The sequence below is a fragment of the Littorina saxatilis genome, linkage group LG1 (genome assembly GCF_037325665.1).
Source record: "Littorina saxatilis isolate snail1 linkage group LG1, US_GU_Lsax_2.0, whole genome shotgun sequence".
NCBI lineage: Eukaryota > Metazoa > Mollusca > Gastropoda > Littorinimorpha > Littorinidae > Littorina > Littorina saxatilis.
This window is the reverse complement of record NC_090245.1, coordinates 58,522,218-58,541,033: the sequence shown is the minus strand read 5'-3', so window position 1 is coordinate 58,541,033 and position 18,816 is coordinate 58,522,218. Positions and strand designations below refer to the sequence as shown.

General features: G+C 40.5%; 2 protein-coding genes across 3 annotated transcripts in view; one reads left to right on the top strand and one right to left on the bottom strand.

Annotated features, from left to right (window-relative positions):
• LOC138975328 (alpha-methylacyl-CoA racemase-like) overlaps window positions 1-11,581 on the top strand; it is a 19,191-nt gene extending 7,610 nt beyond the window's left edge. The window contains exons 1-7 of one of the 2 annotated variants that reach the window (XM_070347986.1): window positions 2,514-2,664; window positions 5,372-5,533; window positions 6,470-6,605; window positions 6,950-7,093; window positions 7,464-7,646; window positions 8,860-9,027; window positions 10,837-11,581. In XM_070347986.1, coding sequence (XP_070204087.1) covers window positions 5,426-5,533; window positions 6,470-6,605; window positions 6,950-7,093; window positions 7,464-7,646; window positions 8,860-9,027; window positions 10,837-11,240 — 1,143 coding nt within the window. In that variant the 5' untranslated portion in view covers window positions 2,514-2,664; window positions 5,372-5,425 and the 3' untranslated portion in view covers window positions 11,241-11,581. Of the gene's footprint in view, window positions 1-2,513; window positions 2,665-5,371; window positions 5,534-6,469; window positions 6,606-6,949; window positions 7,094-7,463; window positions 7,647-8,859; window positions 9,028-10,836 lie in introns of those variants that run through there. The other variant, XM_070347995.1, reaches the window with a different exon arrangement.
• A 5,003-nt stretch (window positions 11,582-16,584) lies between these two features.
• Window positions 16,585-18,816, bottom strand: part of LOC138975342 (coiled-coil domain-containing protein 171-like) — a 47,269-nt gene continuing 45,037 nt past the window's right edge. The window contains exon 32 of the mRNA XM_070348007.1: window positions 16,585-18,594. Coding sequence (XP_070204108.1) covers window positions 18,519-18,594 — 76 coding nt within the window. The 3' untranslated portion in view covers window positions 16,585-18,518. The remainder of the gene's footprint in view (window positions 18,595-18,816) is intronic.

Below are 18,816 nucleotides of genomic sequence, written 5' to 3'. Positions count from 1 at the left end.
TGGAATCAGAAAATGATGAAGAATAAGATAAACGTAATTTTGGATCATTTTATAAACAAAAAATTTGAATTACAATTTTCAGATTTTTAATGACAAAAGTCATTCATTAATTTTTAAGCCTCCAAGCAGAAATGCAATACCAAAGTCCGGCCTTCGTCGAAGATTGCTTGGCCAAAATGTCAATCAATTTGATTGAAAAATGAGGGTGTGACAGTGCCGCCTCAACTTTTACAAAATGCCGGATATGACGTCATCAAAGACATTTATCCAAAAAATGGAAAAAAATGTCTGGGGATATCCTACCCAGGAACTCTCATGAAAAATTTCATAAAGATCGGTCCAGTAGTTTACTCTGAATCGCTCTACACACACAGACCACACACACACACACCACGACCCTCGTCTCGATTCCCCCTCTATGTTAAAACATTTAGTCAAAACTTGACTAAATGTAAAAAACAACCTCTGGCACATTTTGCGAACCATGTACCGAGACTATAAATAAACAAGAAATTCCTTCGAGGTAGGAAAAACACCCCCGTTGGTCAAAGGGAAATAACCATTCTCACTGCACCCATTCTCACTGCCACCAACTGAGAAGGTTATTTCCCTTTGACCATGAATATGTTTCTCTATAAGTCCTTGTACAGGGGCGGACGAGGGGGGGGTTTCAGGGGTTTCCGGAAACCCCCCCCCAGCCAAAAATTTTTTTTTTAAATGGTGTTTTTTTTGGGTATTAATCAGTGACAAAATCTGCTGCCTGAAACTGGTAATGATCATCCTCAAAATGCACCAGAGTTGCACCATTTTGCATCCTTTTTTACAAAATTTTCCGGGGGGGCATGCCCCCGGACCCCCCTAGCAAGCTAGGCGCTTTGCGCCGTCGGCTCGGCGCTTCGCGCCTTCACACCCATATCTTCACAATATACTTTTGGAAACCCCCCCCATAAAATGAACTGATCCGCCCCTGTTGTAGAATCTTAATCCACCAATAACTCCCTAACCGTGTGTTTGACTGGTCCCAATTTTTGTAAGGACCGTCTCAGGAATGTATAGAACCTGTTCACCAAGTTTGGTGACGATCGGTCCGTTCATTCTTGAGATCTATATGCGAACACAAACACACAAACACACAAACACATCGACCGAAACCTATACACACCCCTATACCGGGGGTGTAAAAACCTATACACACCCCTATACCGGGGGTGTAAAAATTAAAATTAAAAAAAGCCAACCTACCAACCCTATTTTAGTTTGTGGTCATGTTACCCTGAATTATGCAACATATATTTTTGTTTGGCCTTACTGTATAGGAATGTTTTGGCCAAAGGTTTTAAGTCTCTCTCTCCCCGTGTGCCTCAGGGGTCAGTGCTAGGGCCTCTTGTTTTGTTTATATATCAATTATTTGCCATCAGATAGTAGCGTCAGGAAATCGGTTTAAGAAATTGAAACTTCAGACTGCTTTAAACGACGTGAATAATTGGTGTAGTTCCAATGCTATGATTATACATCCGGCGAAAACTAACAGCATGGTCATTGCGACACGTCAAAAATATCAGCTTACTCCACTGTCACATTATTAGAGCTTTCCCTTGGTGCAACACAAATTGAACAAGTCCAAGAACACCGTGTGTTAGGGGTAATTATTGATCGTGAGCTCAAGTGGCAGGCACACTTGCAGTATATTTGTAAGAAATTATCCAAGAAAGTTTTTTTTGTTTTAAAGTTAAAGCAATTTGCTGATAGAAAAACGTCAAAAAATTTTCACCATGCTCATATATAATGCCTCACATAAATTACGTTTCAACTCTCTGGGATGGCAGCAGTGATGTCCACTTAAGGAAATTAAATTCTGTCCATCGTCGTTTGGCTAAACTCGTTGTTAGTGAAAACATTTCGACTGATAATGATATGAAGTTATCAATTCTGAATTTTCATCCATTACATATAAGCATCTTTAGTTGAACAAAGTAATTATAATGCACAAAGTGTATTACAAAGATGTGCCGCTTTATATTTCACCAATATTTAAGAAAACCACTGACAGATATGGAGTCTGCCAACCTCATCCCACCAATTCCACGAATAGACCTGTTTAAAACAGTCTTGCCTTTTCGGGTGCATCAATTTGGAGTTCACTGCCAATATCGTTGAAACGCTTGAAGTCATTTTAACATCTAACTTCTATAGTGTTTCTGTTTTAGTATAAATTGGTAGTGTTTTGTTTGTTTGTTTGTATGTTTATTGTTCAAAGGACAGATTGTAAGAAAAGGCCCAGTCTTAAGTTTTTATCTTGTAAAAAAAAGTTCAGTCTCATTGAGACAGACAGACACCGACAGTCGGACACACTTCAGGAGACAGACAGACGCACGCCGGATACACTGCGACGGAAAGATGGAAGGATGAACGAACTCACACACACACAGAGTTCGAGTCTGTGGTTCAGTGACAGTGGTTGCCAATGATTGGGGCGACACGCTTCGCAGGGGGAATAACTGCGCGCACTTTTCTCTTCTAAGGTCGAAGTTCAGAAAGGAGAGAACTAGCAGAACATCGATGTGGAAAGTGCATGCAGAAGTGTGTGTGCGCGGCAATCTATCGTCAATTTGTTCCTCGTATTTGTTGACAAAGGCATAAGAGAGGCTGTTCTCCGACTGAGGGGTCAGGACGTCAGCTTGTTTTGATTTCAAGATTCCCATCTCTCTGTTTCTCTCTCTCTCTCTCTCTCTCTCTCTGAGTCTCTCCCCCCCTCTCTCTCTCTCTATCCCCCCTCTCTCTCTCTCTCTCTCTCTCTCACGCCTGTTGATGACCTCTCCGAATGTTTTCAGGCTAAAAATACAACTGAAAACAACCTTCTTGCACACATGCGTTATCTGCTACTCCTACTACTAAACACATTGAAACATACGCTGTCAAACACACACACACACACATTCTCCCTATCTCTCTCTTTCTCTCTCTCTCCCGAAGTAAGTGACAGCCGTGTGATTACTCAAAAAGAGTCTTCGTCTTTCTGTTCTGCAGATAACCATTCAGTAATGAGGCTTAGTTGTCATGGAAGATTTAAATACCAATGATCTTATGGAGGTTATCATCAAATGATACGGATGCGAAAGACACTAGCTTGCCCCTGGCATAGACCTATATTAGAATATCTAAATATAGGTCCCTGCCCCTGGTGAAGGGAAACTTTGCTGGACGATTCAAAATTGCAAGTTTTTTAACTGCTGAAGTACATGTACCGTAAACTACCTTGTAATTGTATACGCCCAGTATCGAGTAAACGCCACCCCCTACTTTGAGCCGAAAGCTGTGCATAGGGTATACTACCAAGTAAATGCCCACCCCCCACTTCTGGATTAATGATGTCACAAAAATCATTTCTGTAACATTGTTTTCAGTTTTTGTAAACTTCCTCATGCGGTACAGAGAATTCACCCTAGCCTAGTTTATGACAAGATGCCGTTATAAAGGCATACTGTTGATCAATACTCTCACCGCATTGCAGCTAAGTAATAAAAGAGAATTGAGATTTTCAAAGCTTTTCTGAGGTTGAAAATAATTTGATGGCTTGAATCAGTACAAATGAACTGACTGCCATGTGTGCTTGTTTGTGATGTTTATTTGGTGTTGACTAACGCTGGTTCTACGAAGCAAAACTTGAGTTATCTTTTTTTCAGTTTTCATTTGAGTTATGTCACAGCTTTTGTTTAGATTTCTTTCATGATATGCTTTTAGGTTTAGTTCTGGCTAGGCACTTGCATACACACAAAAATCGTGTGTGTCAAACTGAAAGAGAAACAGAGAGTGGATAATTTTTCAACAGAAACAAGTCCCATTGTCAATTGTATACCAAGCAACCAACTATTCCTATTTCTAACGAGAAGCTGATCACGCACAGGGTGCAATACCTAGTAAACGCCCACCCCCAACTTTTGGGCAAAATTGGTGCATAGGGGGGGTGGGCGTATACAAGGTAGTTTACGGTAGTAGCTGTAGATGTTAGCTGTACAATTGTTAAACAAACAAAAACAAAACAAGAAAGGTTAAATTTTGTAACGATTAATTCACTACAAAGCAACACTTAGAAAATGTTGTGTTGTTTTGTTCTTATTCAAACGTTCCAAAAATGTAACCTTTCTTGTTTTTATTATTGAGTCACTTGAGAAAAAGTGACTCTATGTAATCGGTCAGTGTTAGTCTGTCCGGCCGGCCGGCCGGCCGGCCGTCCGTAGACACCACCTTAACGTTGGACTTTTCTCGGAAACTATCAAAGCGATCCGGCTCATATTTTGTTTAGTCGTGACCTCCAATGACCTCTACACTTTAACGATGGTTTCGTTGACCTTTGACCTTTTTCAAGGTCACAGGTCAGCGTCAAAGGAAAAATTAGACATTTTATATCTTTGACAAAGTTCATCGGATGTGATTGAAACTTTGTAGGATTATTCTTTACATCAAAGTATTTACATCTGTAGCCTTTTACGAACGTTATCAGAAAAACAAGGGAGATAACTAGCCTTTTCTGTTCGGCAACACACAACTTAACGTTGGGCTTTTCTCGGAAACTATAAAAGTGACCGGGCTCAAATTTTATGTGAACGTGACTCCCAGTGACCTCTACACTTTGACGTCTGCTTTGGTGACCTTTGACCTTTTTCAAGGTCACAGGTATGTCTTGAAGGAAAAAAATTGAAATATCATATCTCTGAAACTATTCATCGGATTTGATTCAAACTTTATAGGATTATTCTTTACATCAAATTATTTACATCTGTATTGTGTTGTGAATAGCAATTTCTTCCTGTCCATCTGATGCCTCATATAATATTCAGAACTGCGAAAGTGACTCGATCGAGCGTTTGCTCTTCTTGTTCTCGATTGGGAACGTAAAATTAGCAGTCTATGTGTTTCGAATTTTGTACAATATTTTTTTTACAATAGTTTCTATCAATATTATTTCCAATCAAATTTCTGTTCTATTTTTTGCCTAGTTATCAAATTCCTCTGACTAATAGTTTCTCTTTAAACGAAGAAAGTGTGTAAAAAGACAGACTTCTTTTCTCAGGTGTAAAAAAAAATCGATAAAAGTGGACATACATTTTTGTGGGCTATAAATTTGAAAAGTTACTAGCCCATCAGGCAAGTGATCAGGTACCTGGGTTGGTGCTCAAGAAAGTAACCAACCGGGAGGGAGTCAGCCACGGTGTTGGATTAGTTGAAATTGAGATTTGTTGTGATTTCAACAAATCAGACCCTGTTTTCATCCGTTTGGGTTTCACCCAATTTCACTTCGTGCCGCAGCCCATGTACCATTTTCCATATCAGGTTTTTGAGACTTTTTAACCTGCTTGCCTTCTATTTACAGAGTACAGAATACACAGAAGAGAAGAAATAAGAACAAAAACCAGCTAGGATTAGGATGGCGCTGAGAGGGATTCGAGTGGTAGAGATGGCGGGTCTGGCACCAGCTCCATTTTGTGGAATGATTCTCTCAGACTTTGGTGCCAAAGTCATACGTGTGGATCGGGTAGGACATTTACATTTTGATCCGTCTTTGTTTGGGTTGTCACCATGTGCGTGTTGGAGTGTGTGTGTGTGTATGTGTCTGTATGTGCAGGGCTCCCCACGGACAACTCAATCTGGAGGGTCCTAGGACTCCCAACTTTAAATTGTAGGGTGGTCCATGGACCCCACAGTGGGGGTTTAGAGGGTCCGAACTGGAAGACAAGGAGGTTCATAGTTTTGCTTTCAAAAGGCAAATTTTCTATTCTCCGACACCTGGAGCGCTCATGATTAAGTAATGTCGACTTTCTGGAACTCTTTCAGCACTTCACAAGAATACTCTGGTCACATGGGTCAGATTAACTCTGCAAAGTTGTGTCAGTGGAGCTTTTCTCAAAACAGTACTGATGGCATGAATGATAACAGACATCTAGTGGGTCCTGGGACCTGCTCTTCTCAGTTTAAGTGTGTTGTGGGCCCCCCTCCATGAATTTCTAGTACATGTTTTCGGCTTCTAGTGCGTATGGGACGCAATGACCTACAGTTTGGGGAGCCTTGATGTGTCTCTCAGTGTGTGTTTCCTTGAGGTACGCTATAACATAAAGTGTGGTTACCAAAAAAGAATAAACTATCTTTTATGTGTTAACTTTGATTTGTCGCATGATCTGGTTGTTGTTGATTCAATTTACCACATTTCCTTTGCTACTTACACTACAAATGTGCTCAATATTTTCATGGAAGAAAATCGCAGTAACCTCTAAAAATGGTAACAGTGTGTAGTAAGGCTCATTGTGGTGGTATTTTATTCAGATTGATGCCTTTGTGCACATGCTCAGAATCTGATGTATTGTGATGTTAAGACTGAGGAAACGGAAAACAAAACTGTGCTAGGCTTCAGGTTTACTGCTGATTTAGCATGTCATTTAAAATATCTGTCTTTTTTCTCTCTTTCCATTTTTAGCCTAATGCTCCCCATGTAGACCAGCTGGCTCGTGGTAAGCAGTCAATAGTTGTAAACCTGAAGAAAGCAGAGGGGGCCAAGGTTGTCGAACGTATTTGTCGCTCAGCTGACGTACTTCTCGAGCCGTACCGACCAGGTGAGATGTTTCATATAAATAAGCACAACTCTGTTCATTTACAAGCCTGGCATCCGGGGTTGTTCCCAACTGAAAGCATGAATAAATCGTCTACAAGTTCAAAGGAAGGAAAGGACCAGTGGGTCATATGGATAACAAAGTTGTGTTCTTATTTTTAGTGTAATTTTAATTTTTATTTGAAGGATTCTTGTCTTTGTCATTTATTTGTGTATTTAGTGAATGTTTATTTATTTATTACCTTATTTCACATGGTACAGGCTACATTTCATTTTAAGATTCCACTTTTTTTTTTAGGACATTTATCATTTATTTATTTGTTTATTCATTTCTTAATTTTTCCACAGGTGTCATGGAGAAGCTAGGGCTGGGACCTGACACACTGCTAGAAGAGAACCCTCGTCTGATCTACGCCCGTCTCTCAGGCTTTGGGCAGTCTGGACCCCTTGCATCCAGTGCTGGACACGACATCAACTACATCGCCATATCAGGTACGCTTCAAGCTTCTTGATATTTAAGGCCCAGAGTTGTAGTCATGCTGGTGCTGGTAGTGGTACAGTGGAACCTTATTCCATATGAAAGGCTCAATACACGAGAAGGAAAATACAGTCCAACCTGTTAATAAAGACTGCCCAAGGGACTGACCAAAAGTTGTCGTTTTAGAGAGATTGTTGATGTGGGCAGGTAAATTATATTTGAAAAAAAACCCATTTGTTGGGGATCCTTTTCATGGCAGTTGTTGGCAGATGGTCATTATTGAGAGGTAAGTTACCAAGGCAAGTTTGAATGTATTTCTGATTGATACAGTCAGTAATTTGGAGAAAAAGATGCATGTATTACAGTATTATTTTGTTCCCCTAGGTCTGCTGTCACTACTAGGGAGGAAAGGCGAGCGACCATACCCTCCAATCAACTTGCTGGCTGATTTTGCAGGAGGGGGTTTGCTGTGTGCGCTTGGCATCGTCATGTCGCTGCTAGAGCGGCAGACGTCGGGCAGGGGACAGGTGGTGGACGCCAACATGGTGCATGGGTCAGCATATTTAGGTCAGTTAGGTCGTTTTTGTTTCCTTTGCGTGTTTGTTTTGTTTTGGTTCAAGCTAGAAGAGTCTAAAAACTAATGTAACTGCTGATATTCAATTTTATTGTATATATACACAAGAACACATAGTTTCAATTGCATAATATTTGTTTATCAGAAGTCCGATTCGTTCATAAAGAATACACAACATTCTAGAGAGACCTGTGACAACCAAATTTTGGTTATCCAGTATCTCTGTCAAAAGTTTAAAAAAAAGGAAAAAGTTTTGATGATATTGGGCTGATTTTTTTTTTCAAATTACAGTGGTGCCATTGATTCCAGCCTCCTGATATGTGATGTTCTAGATTGGCCAGTGAACCTGACAGCAGTCTATCTATCATAAGTGTCCAGACACTTTTCACCGGGTGCTCTATCCTCGCAGGTACTACTGTATTGAGTGTCCTCTCTTCACAGGTTCTACTGTATAAGCTGGGTGTCCTCTCTTCACAGGTACCATTGTATTGAATAAGTGTCCTCTCTTCACAGGTTCTACTGTATTGATTGAGTGTCCTCTTTTCACAGGTTCTCTGTTTCTCTCTCTCAGTATAGGCTGGGTGTTCTCTCTTCGCAGATACCACTGTATTGACTGAGTGTCTTCTCATCGCAAGTACATGTAATTTTGTATTGACCGAGTGTCCTCTCTTTGCAGGTTTTACTGTATTGACTGGGTACCTGGTGCTCCCTCTTCGCAGGTCTTACCGTATTGACTGGGTACCTGGTGCTCCCTCTTCGCAGGTCTTACCGTATTGACTGAGTGTGACAGTTCTTTTGTCACAGGCAGCTGCTCTGCATTGATGGAGTTGTCTCCCTGCCTAAAGAGTGGGGTATTTATGGTAGCTCGATGTTTTTGGTACATGGGTAGACAGCTCACCCATAAGATGTAGAGTAGCTATTTGTGATGGGGTCTGGGAGCTGTTGTCACTGGTATGCTCTCGCGAACCTTTTGCGTTCCCATAGCAGTTTTTACAGGGCTATTAGCTTAGCTAAAAAATCTCAATGCTGTTTGACTTGCTTGATTCTCGTGCTTCGAGCACTGTTACGTATAAGTGTCCTCTCTTCGCAGGTACTATTGCATTGACTGGGTACCCTCTCATCGCAGGTACTATTGTATTGACTGGGTACCCTCTCATCGCAGGTACTACTGTATCTGCCCATCCACAGCATTACTGTCTGTTGCAGGAAGCTGGATGTGGAAGTCTCGGGATTTACCTGGCGTCTGGCAAGGGGACAGGGGAGAGAACCTGCTAGATGGTGGAGCTGCTTTCTACGATGTCTACGAGACACAGGATGGAAAGTACATGTCTGTGGGAGCCCTGGAACCACAGTTCTTTCAGGGTCTTCTGCAAGGTGGGTCAGATATTATTTGTGTGTGTATGACTGGTTTTTCTTATTCAAAAGGCCCAAGAACTGTAGGTTATTGAATGTTTAATTTATGACAAAACAAAACGTTACATTACATTTACATTTAACTCATTCGGGGCGCGTCTAAATTGTCCCTCGTGTTCCCTCCCGGCGCATGATTTTGACCCATTTTAAAAAAAAGAGTAAAAATCAACAACACAAGATAACCTAACCTACCTTACATTTTTGCACAGTTTAAAACTTGCTCTTTTAAAAAATATATGAAACATTTGAAAGAACATACCTTTTGTTGTTATAACCTTGAACGGTTGAAAACGACGTTAAACACCAAATAAAGAATAAAGAAAGACCTTTTGTTGTCTTCACATCCAGTCAAACTACCTCTTTGAAGCAAAAAAACAAAAACAATTTCTATGTCATGGGTTCATCATACACAATGTCATGATCGACACTTTCATTGTCCGAATCATCACCCAAATCATCGTCCATTGGCACAAACTCGTCACCAGAATCTAAAATATCATCTCCACTATCATCATCACTAAGGTCAGAAGATCAGAACCATCCTGAATAACAAGTTCTAGCACTCTTTTCAAGTTAATACGTCTTAATTGTAGCAGAACGATCCGCCGGAAAAGTCAAAACACGTGGGTCGCACACCGTCAAAAAATTGAAACATTATTCCCAACAATTGAAGGGAAGGAACTGTTTACAGTGAATGGAACCACTGTAGACAGGCAGAAGTTTACTGCAGGGGTTGTTTCCCTTGGTCAGCGGGGCCGTTCACACCACTAAAAATTCGTTACATACATCGGATCGTAACATCCGAGGAGCCGGCAACGCAAAGCACAGCTGTCGGATTAGGAGGGCGGGGATGTAGCTCAGTCGGTAGCGCGCTGGATTTGTATCCAGTTGGCCGCTGTCAGCGTGAGTTCGTCCCCACGTTCGGCGAGAGATTTATTTCTCAGAGTCAACTTTGTTTGCAGACTCTCCTCGGTGTCCGAACACCCCCGTGTGTACACGCAAGCACAAGACCAAGTGCGCATGAAAAAGATCCTGTAATCCATGTCAGAGTTCGGTGGGTTATAGAAACACGAAAATACCCAGCATGCTTCCTCCGAAAACGGCGTATGGCTGCCTAAATGGCGGGGTAAAAAACCGTCATACACGTAAAATTCCACTCGTGCAAAAAAAAAACCACGAGTGTACGTGGGAGTTTCAGCCCACGAACGCAGAAGAAGAAGAAGAAGAAGGAAGTCGGATAGAACGCGAATGAGTTAAAGTGGTCTTTTAAGCAGACGGACAAACACACTGTCGATTGTACCTATTATCTCGCCCTGGCTTCTGGACTGCGCTTAAAGTGCAGAGTACCTGAACACTGCGTTACAAATCTTCAGTTTGTTTACACAATCAGGGATAAAGGTAGTTCTTGTGGTTCTCGTTCTCATAGAACACATCCAAGTAATTCACTCAAAGAGTATTCATCCACAATCTCATTGGCTGGCAATAACCTTGGTCTTTTCAGTGCCCAATTCTATGGAACCCAACAAACAAGATATTGTGGAAGTCCACTTAAGTTCTATCATCACCAAGAACAAGTGTATTTGAGGACACCTTTGAATTATAAGATGACACATACTTGAATTTTGCACCCATTATTTTGTTCCTATTGCCAGTGGTAATAATGACTTCACAGGGTTGTGTGCTTACTAAGTTGTGTGTGCGTCTTTGTTGTTTATCTTAGATAGAAAACAAATGTACGCACATCAAAAATACAACTTTGCTATTTTGCAGGTCTAAACCTTGACCCAACACAAATCTCCCAGATGAACGATCAGACAGAGCTACGGCGGAGGTTCCAAGAGATCTTCAAGATGAGAACCAAATCGGAATGGACGGAAATCTTCTCCAAACTGGACGCCTGCGTGCAGCCAGTCCTGGAGTTGGACGAAGCCCCCCACCACCCACACAATTGGTTCTCCAACAACTTTATCCAGGACAAAGACACAGGGACCCCGGAACCTGCCCCAGCACCCAGGCTTTCAAGGACCCCTGGAGTTGCTGAAGTTCTGCCACAGCCATTGCCTGGCCAGGACACTGTGACTGTGTTGAAAGAGTCAGGCTTGGACAAGGACGAAGTTAGTCGCTTGTTGAAGGAGGGAGTCGTGATGGAAAATAAGGAGAAATCAAAGCTGTGATGGTTTGTCAAGTTCACAGTGGGAATTTTTGGTACCACTGATCCATCCATGAATATGTGCCAATAAAAATTAAAACCAACAAGAAAGGTTAGTTATTGGAATCTTTACTTATAGACAAAATGAAACATTCACCGGTACATCGACCTTAATATGGTCTTTGTATGTTTGTATGTCCGTACAGTGTGAAAACCGTTAGGCTGACGTACTTGTGAATGTTTTGTTATGTCTATTATTAAATGTTCCAGTAACTAACAAGTCTTGTTTGTTTGTTTTTTCAAATTTTGGAATGTATAGATTTCCTTTTTTACTGCCCCCCCCCCCCCCCCCCCCCCCCCCCCTCCCCTCCCCTCCCCCAAAAAAAAACAAAAGAAGAAAAAAAGAAACTGGCAGACAGGCAGGCACACTCTCTCTCTGTCAGTACTGTTTAGACTTCATGCAGATGTGTAACCACTCAGAAGTGATGGAATGTGACAGGAAGAGATTATAAGAAAGAACTAGCAAGCTGCTCAAAAAGGATGTTGTGCCTTGGATGTAAAGTGATAAATACATGTATGTGTACTGCGATTGAAATGTACATGTATGTCTAAGAGATTTCTGTGATAAAATAGGTTGAATATTTTGAACTAGAGGAATACCCGGCTTCGCCGGGGTGTATCGCGAGACAGAGACAGACAGCGTGGCGGTTCATCACAATCACCTCTGCAGGCGAAGTCCTGTCAAACGGGATTGAGAATTTTAGAGCTTATTTCTTAGCCCTATATTATCTGCTGTGGCTTCTCACATGCCAGAACATACAGACAGACAAAAGCCGCTAGACCCCATCACAAACAGAACTCTATAATACATAGGTTTTTGCCTACACACACACACAAACACACACACACACAGAGAAGCCGTATATATATATGCATATCTGTATCTATAAATATATAGAGATAGGTGAGAGTGTATTTTTCGCGTGGCTATAAATTGATTCGACCTTTTCACTTTGACAGTAAGAACAACTTACGGGTGCAAGGGAAGCGTTCTGGACAGCGCAGTGACATTCTAAAAATAGTCACTCTCAGAAACGGGAATTTGGGGTGAACGGCCGGCGCGACAGAGACAGACAGCGTGGCGGTTCACCACAATCACCTTTGAAAGGCGAAGTCCTGTCAAACGGGATTGAGAATTTTAGAGCTTATTTCTTAGCCCTATATTATCTGCTGTGGCTTCTCACATGCCAGAACATACAGACAGACAAAAGCCGCTAGACCCCATCACAAACAGAACTCTATAATACATAGGTTTTTGCCTACACACACACACAAACACACACACACACACAGAAGCCGTATATATATATGCATATCTGTATCTATAAATATATAGAGATAGGTGAGAGTGTATTTTTCGCGTGGCTATAAATTGATTCGACCTTTTCACTTTGACAGTAAGAACAACTTATGGGTGCAAGGGAAGCGTTCTGGACAGCGCAGTGGACAGCGCAGTGACATTCTAAAAATAGTAATAGTAACTTAGAACTGAACGGGAAAGCCACACGAAGGAAGGGAGATAAACGCCAAACACTGGAGAAGATAAGGAAGAGTTACTTATAATGGTGAAATGAACGCAAAAACGAAAATGAGTTCAGCGCTGCGCGCTGAGAGCACGTGTTGAAATATTTCATCGATGATATTGTGTCCGGGGTGTAGCTGAATACGGTGTCCAAATTTGAAAAAGATCCACCGAGAACTTTGGCGTTGTGATGTGGTGTAGCGGCTATGGTGTGTCGGTATGGGGGCCCGGGTAAGCTGAGGTGGAACCAAAATAGCTGAGGTGGAACCAAAATCGGTTCCGCGCTGCGCGCTGAGAGCACTTGTTGAAATATCTCATCGATGAGGTTGTGTCCGGGGTCTCTCTGAATAAGCCCACCAAATTTGAAGCAGATCCATCGAGAACCTTGGCCGCGCATCGCGCACAGACACACAGACAGATACACAGACACACAGACACACAGACACACAGACACTAGTCGTATATATATATAGAAGCAGCTGCATTGCGTTGGGACAAATTCAAAGAGGGCGTTATCTTGTATTTGTGGAAAAAATGGTGTGCTGATCACAAGTTGTGGGTAAAATTGATAAAAGACAAATGAAAATGAGAAAATTGATTGACTGAATATAATTATGAATGCATATTTTTGTTGTAACCAGAGATTCTTCAGTATTCTCTGGCATTTTCATTACTTTATTATCCCATTTCATCAGATTGCTCTGTTGGTAAAAGCTGTGGTGCTGGCCGTGAGCACTTTATGACGTAAATACTCAAATGATTGTTGTGGAAACGGTACGTTCTATGTTGATGAATTCTCCGTCTGATTGTTGTTGGTGCAGCTCACAATGAGCGCTTTGGTAAGCTAAGGAGCATCATTTTTCATTAAAAGGCACAAGTGACATGTGATGCATATGCACCAATTATGGTAAAGTATCTGAGCTTTCAACGCTGGCTGCTGTGCTGTGGTGCATAAGCATCTCAGACAATTGACAGCACTGCAATGCCTCAGTGCCAGTTTTCGCTGAAACCTTGCAAAATTAGCCAAAGGTTGCAACTCCAGCAAGAAGTGCTCATTTAAGCAATATACGAAAATGTTTTGCATTTTTGGCTTGAATATTTTTGAATATTTGTTGAAGCTTTTTTGCAGATGGCATGACTAATAATGTATCTTGGACTGTTGTTTTAATGACTGTTCACATTTTTTTTCAATGCAAAAATCCCCACATGCTGTGCATTTAGGATATGGGTTTTCAAATGTGTGCCTTAATTTGATAACACATTTACAATAAAATAAAGGATGATAAACCACATCGGAATGTCTGTATGCAATTTCATTTTTATTTTCACACATACAAGTGTAAATACATATGCAGTAAAACATACAAAGTTTCAAAAATATACACTGAGTAAAAAACGGAAGAACAGTTTTGAAAAACCTCTGCCTTGGGGCTATGTTTGTATGTTAATATTAAAGGAGGACAGCAAATTTGTACAAAACACACTTTTGCATAGTTTTTCCACAGATCAGAAAACGGTAGGTGGCAGAATTATTTTTGTCTCGTATCTCTCAAGATCGCTATTAATGCTTCAAACTTATATCAGTCTCCTTACTGAATTATCCATATTGTAGAACTTTCTGCATCTACTGAGATGTTCTTCCTTTCGTTTTTGTGTCATTGTCAATGTTTATGCTAAAAGAAAGTGTTGCTGCAATGAGACATACAGTACATTGTATATATGCATTGTATGAATTTACCCCATATTGATCGGAGAGCAGAGATTACATAATTTAAATTGATTGATATTTTTTTTAAACAATGATGGTAAAAGCAGATAACTTTGATCAAACTAGTCAGTATCATGAAAATATATATTAAACCAGTCACTAAAAAAATCAAGACATTTACATTGACTAAGACTGTGATGTACATTGAACTGATAATACTCACACAGATGAGTTACATGTTACATGTGAGAAGATATATGCTTTTAACTCCGGGTTATATTTCAGGAATAATTGCGTAAAAAAAATGTGGCTTGGTTAAACACACATTATAAGAGCTTCCAAGTGCTAATGATCCCAATATATTCCCCCATTAAATGACCCCAAATATGCCCCCCGGTTAGGGGGAGTCCCATATTGGTTGGGACGAGAAAGAATTTACCCGATGCTCCCCAGCATGTCGTAAGAGGCGACTAACGGATTCTGTTTCTCCTTTTACCCTTTTTAAATGTTTCTTGTATAGAATATAGTCAATTTTTGTAAAGATTTTAGTCAAGTAGTATGTAAGAAATGTTAAGTCCTTTGTACTGGAAACTTGCATTCTCCCAGTAAGGTAATATATTGTACTACGTTGCAAGCCCCTGGAGCAAATTTTTGATTAGTGCTTTTGTGAACAAGAAACAATTGACAAGTGGCTCTATCCCATCTCCCCCCTTCCCTCCGTCGCGATATAACCTTGAATGGTTGAAAACGACGTTAAACACCAAATAAAGAAAGAAAAGAAAGACCCCAAATACATGACTATTTTTGTTGTAAAATTACGAATGAACCCAAATACATGACTCTTTACTGTAAAATTATTAATTATTATTATCACTTTCAATGATTGTTCAACATTTTGCTTCGCGCTACATTATTTGACTGTTCCCATTATAAATAATGCAAATGAAAATGGCATGAACTTCAAATTCACTTTGGTAACAGCAACATGGAAGTAATTACTTATATATAGGTATAGGCCCCTCTTCTTGATTTCATGACACACCCATTAAGTAATGTAAAGAAATAATTGCACAAGATTATGTAATTACAATGTACCTTTTAATGAATGGGTACTGACATCATTTTTCACACACGTACATGTACAACCATGAGGCCAAACCTCTTCAATTTCACACAAACACATGGAATATCCCTTTGTTTATCACAGACTAAAGCTAAGGCACACTGGAATAGTGTCATAAAAGTCATTCGCATACTTGAGCTAGGAGTATGTGAGTTACATACAAAGTACAACAAGAAGGGCAAAGCCCATACGACTCACATGCTTGACCTTGACATGACCTTGACCTTCAGGGTCAAGGTCAAATAACTAAACCTAGCAATGACATCATACACTAAGAACTGCTTTACACATTTTTCCTACCAAAATACATGTGACCTTGAGTCAAGGTCATCCAAGGTCATGCAACACAAAGCTGTTAATTCCAGACATAGGAAGTACAATGGTGCTTATTGGCTCTTTCTACCATGAGATATGGTCACTTTTAGTGGTTCACTACCTTATTTTGGTCACATTTCATAAGGGTCAAAGTGACCTTGACCTTGATCATGTGACCAAATGTGTCTCATGATGAAAGCATAACATGTGCCCCACATAATTTTTAAGTTTGAAACAGTTATCTTCCATAGTTCAGGGTCAAGGTCACTTCAAAATATGTATACAATCCAACTTTGAAGAGCTCCTGTGACCTTGACCTTGAAGCAAGGTAAACCAAACTGGTATCAAAAGATGGGGCTTACTTTGCCCTATATATCATATATATATATAGGTGAGGTATTCAATCTCAAAAACTTCAGAGAAAATGTCCCGCAGTGGGGCACTGCGGTTATGAAATTAAAGGCCCCTCCTGTTTTTGGAACCGCAGGAGCTTTCTAGTTTGCTGTTAGGTAGATTTTTGGTTCCTCTTTCCTGTCATGCTCTCTTTTTCTTCATGAATTCTTTTCTTTTTTCTGCCTTCTTGCTCATTCACCTGTATTTTTTCCAAAAATCGCTTCTCTTGCCGCTTGTCTCGCGATTCATGTATAGTTTAATCTGTTAGTGTTCTGATGTAAGTCCAGCAGTAGATAGGTTAAGCCTATTTTAACATACTGGAAACTGGTAATCTTCCAGTAGGTATTAATTTAGTTTTACTAAAGCCTGCTGGGACACAAGTAATGGGTTAGTGCATTTGTAAACAGGAATCGCTTGACAAGTGGCCCCCTTCATCCCCCCCTTCCTCGTCCTGATATGGCTCTGCGTAGTCGGCTGGACGTTAAGCAACAAATAAACAAACAAATCAGAGAAAATGTGAAAAATGTGAAAAATAGCTGTTTTATAGACAACATTTATGGCCCCTGCGACCTTGACCTTGAAGCAAGGTCAAGATGCTATGTATGTTTTTTGGGGCCTTGTCATCATACACCATCTTGCCAAATTTGGTACTGATAGACTGAATAGTGTCCAAGAAATATCCAACGTTAAAGTTTTCCGGACGGCCGGACGACCAGCCGGACAGACGGACGGACGGACGACTCGGGTGAGTACATAGACTCACTTTTGCTTCGCATGTGAGTCAAAAATCAAACATAACATAAAAGGTATATATGTATGATATCAATATCATGAAGAATGTCTTACTTTTTGTTTCCTTGTTAAATATTCTGCTCTGTATTTTTCCAGTTTGAGAAGAAGAAAAAAATTGCCAGTCACTACGCCAATGAATGCACATTATGTATGAAACAGATCTGAACATGTAAGGATTGGGTAGAAATGGAAAAGCTTACTGGCCCATGCCCCCTCCTGAGAAATGTCTATAATTAGGACATCAAAAACGGTCTATTTCATGTGTGTAACATTGACCAACTCCCATCCCTGTGCATAGAAGACTGAGTCCTGTGATCTTGTGTTCTGTTCTCAGAGATTCAAAAACACAAAACATACATGCTTTAGTTCCTCAAATCAACCATGATACCCTTCAGCACCACTCTGACATCCAAAAGTTTAAACTGACCAATGGACACATACTTTAAAATGCATTTTTTCTTTTCTTTTTGATTCAATGACTACAAATACATGTTCTGATAAGAACAAGAAAAAGATCAGCGCAAGGAGAACACAGCATAATAAGTAATAAGCAGAAAAGGACGGCAAAATAAAGATGAGTTAATGCATGTCATGGCAGGATCCAATCTGGACCCAAATGGACGGACTTTGAATAAAACACAAACCAAATATATACAGGAGACAGTAATAAATTAATCACCAGAAGATAACAGCAAGCTCAGTCAGAACATCAGAGGCTGAGGATACTAGAAACTGTAAGATTAAAAAAAAGTTCAGCATACAAGGGACATAACACTTGATCCGCACAGAAAACCAAAAGTGCACCTGCCCTATCGAGGAAAATAAATGAAAGTCAAATCTAAACTGATTGAAATGTCATCTTCTTTGAATCATTTTGCCTTATAATCTTGACTGTCAAGTCCTGCTAGCTTTACAGTGATAAGTAAGTCTGTGCAGAAAAGACTAGTCTGTAAATTCTTTCAGTCACATCTAGATTTGTTCGAACTTGAACCGTTTCGCAGATCACTCTTGTTTCTATGCTACCAGTCAGATCTAGGTTTGTTCAAATAAAACAATGTCCCTGCTCCCATGCCATTTTTTGGAATTTGTGCTCCATAGGTTTCTTCTATTGTCTCTATTTTCTGTCTTTCGTTATCCACCAACAGACATGCAGATCATGTGGGCGCATAATTCACATCACTGGGCGAGACCGATGACGTACATGTATACATGGTAGCTGCACTGTCTTAATACAGAGAAGATGCAGAGGTGTGTACAGGATGTATTCTACTGGAAGGGCTGTGCACGTCAGCAGGGAAGGCATCAAACAGCAGCAGATGAATGGACTGACTTAGACACAACCATCACCGAACGCTGAAGAAGAAGAAGAATGGACTGGCTCTGACCCTGACTACCAGTGGCCAGACACCTGCTGTCTGGAGCGTGATTTGTATGCCGACATCTTTGGCGTTGTGAGTCCCGAGGACCTGAAATCAGCAAAGGGGACAGTAAGACTTCTGGATTTTTGTGTCAAAAGATAAAATAAAATACAACACAATACGGGACAACTTAATACGCTCAAGAGAAATCTCTGGTTAGGTGGGTGAACATGAATGCATAAAAGGCAGGTGGTGGCAAAGATATTCAAACAAGCATTCTCCTGCAAACCTCTCTTCCAGAGAAGTAAATCTACTCTGCATGTACTCCAT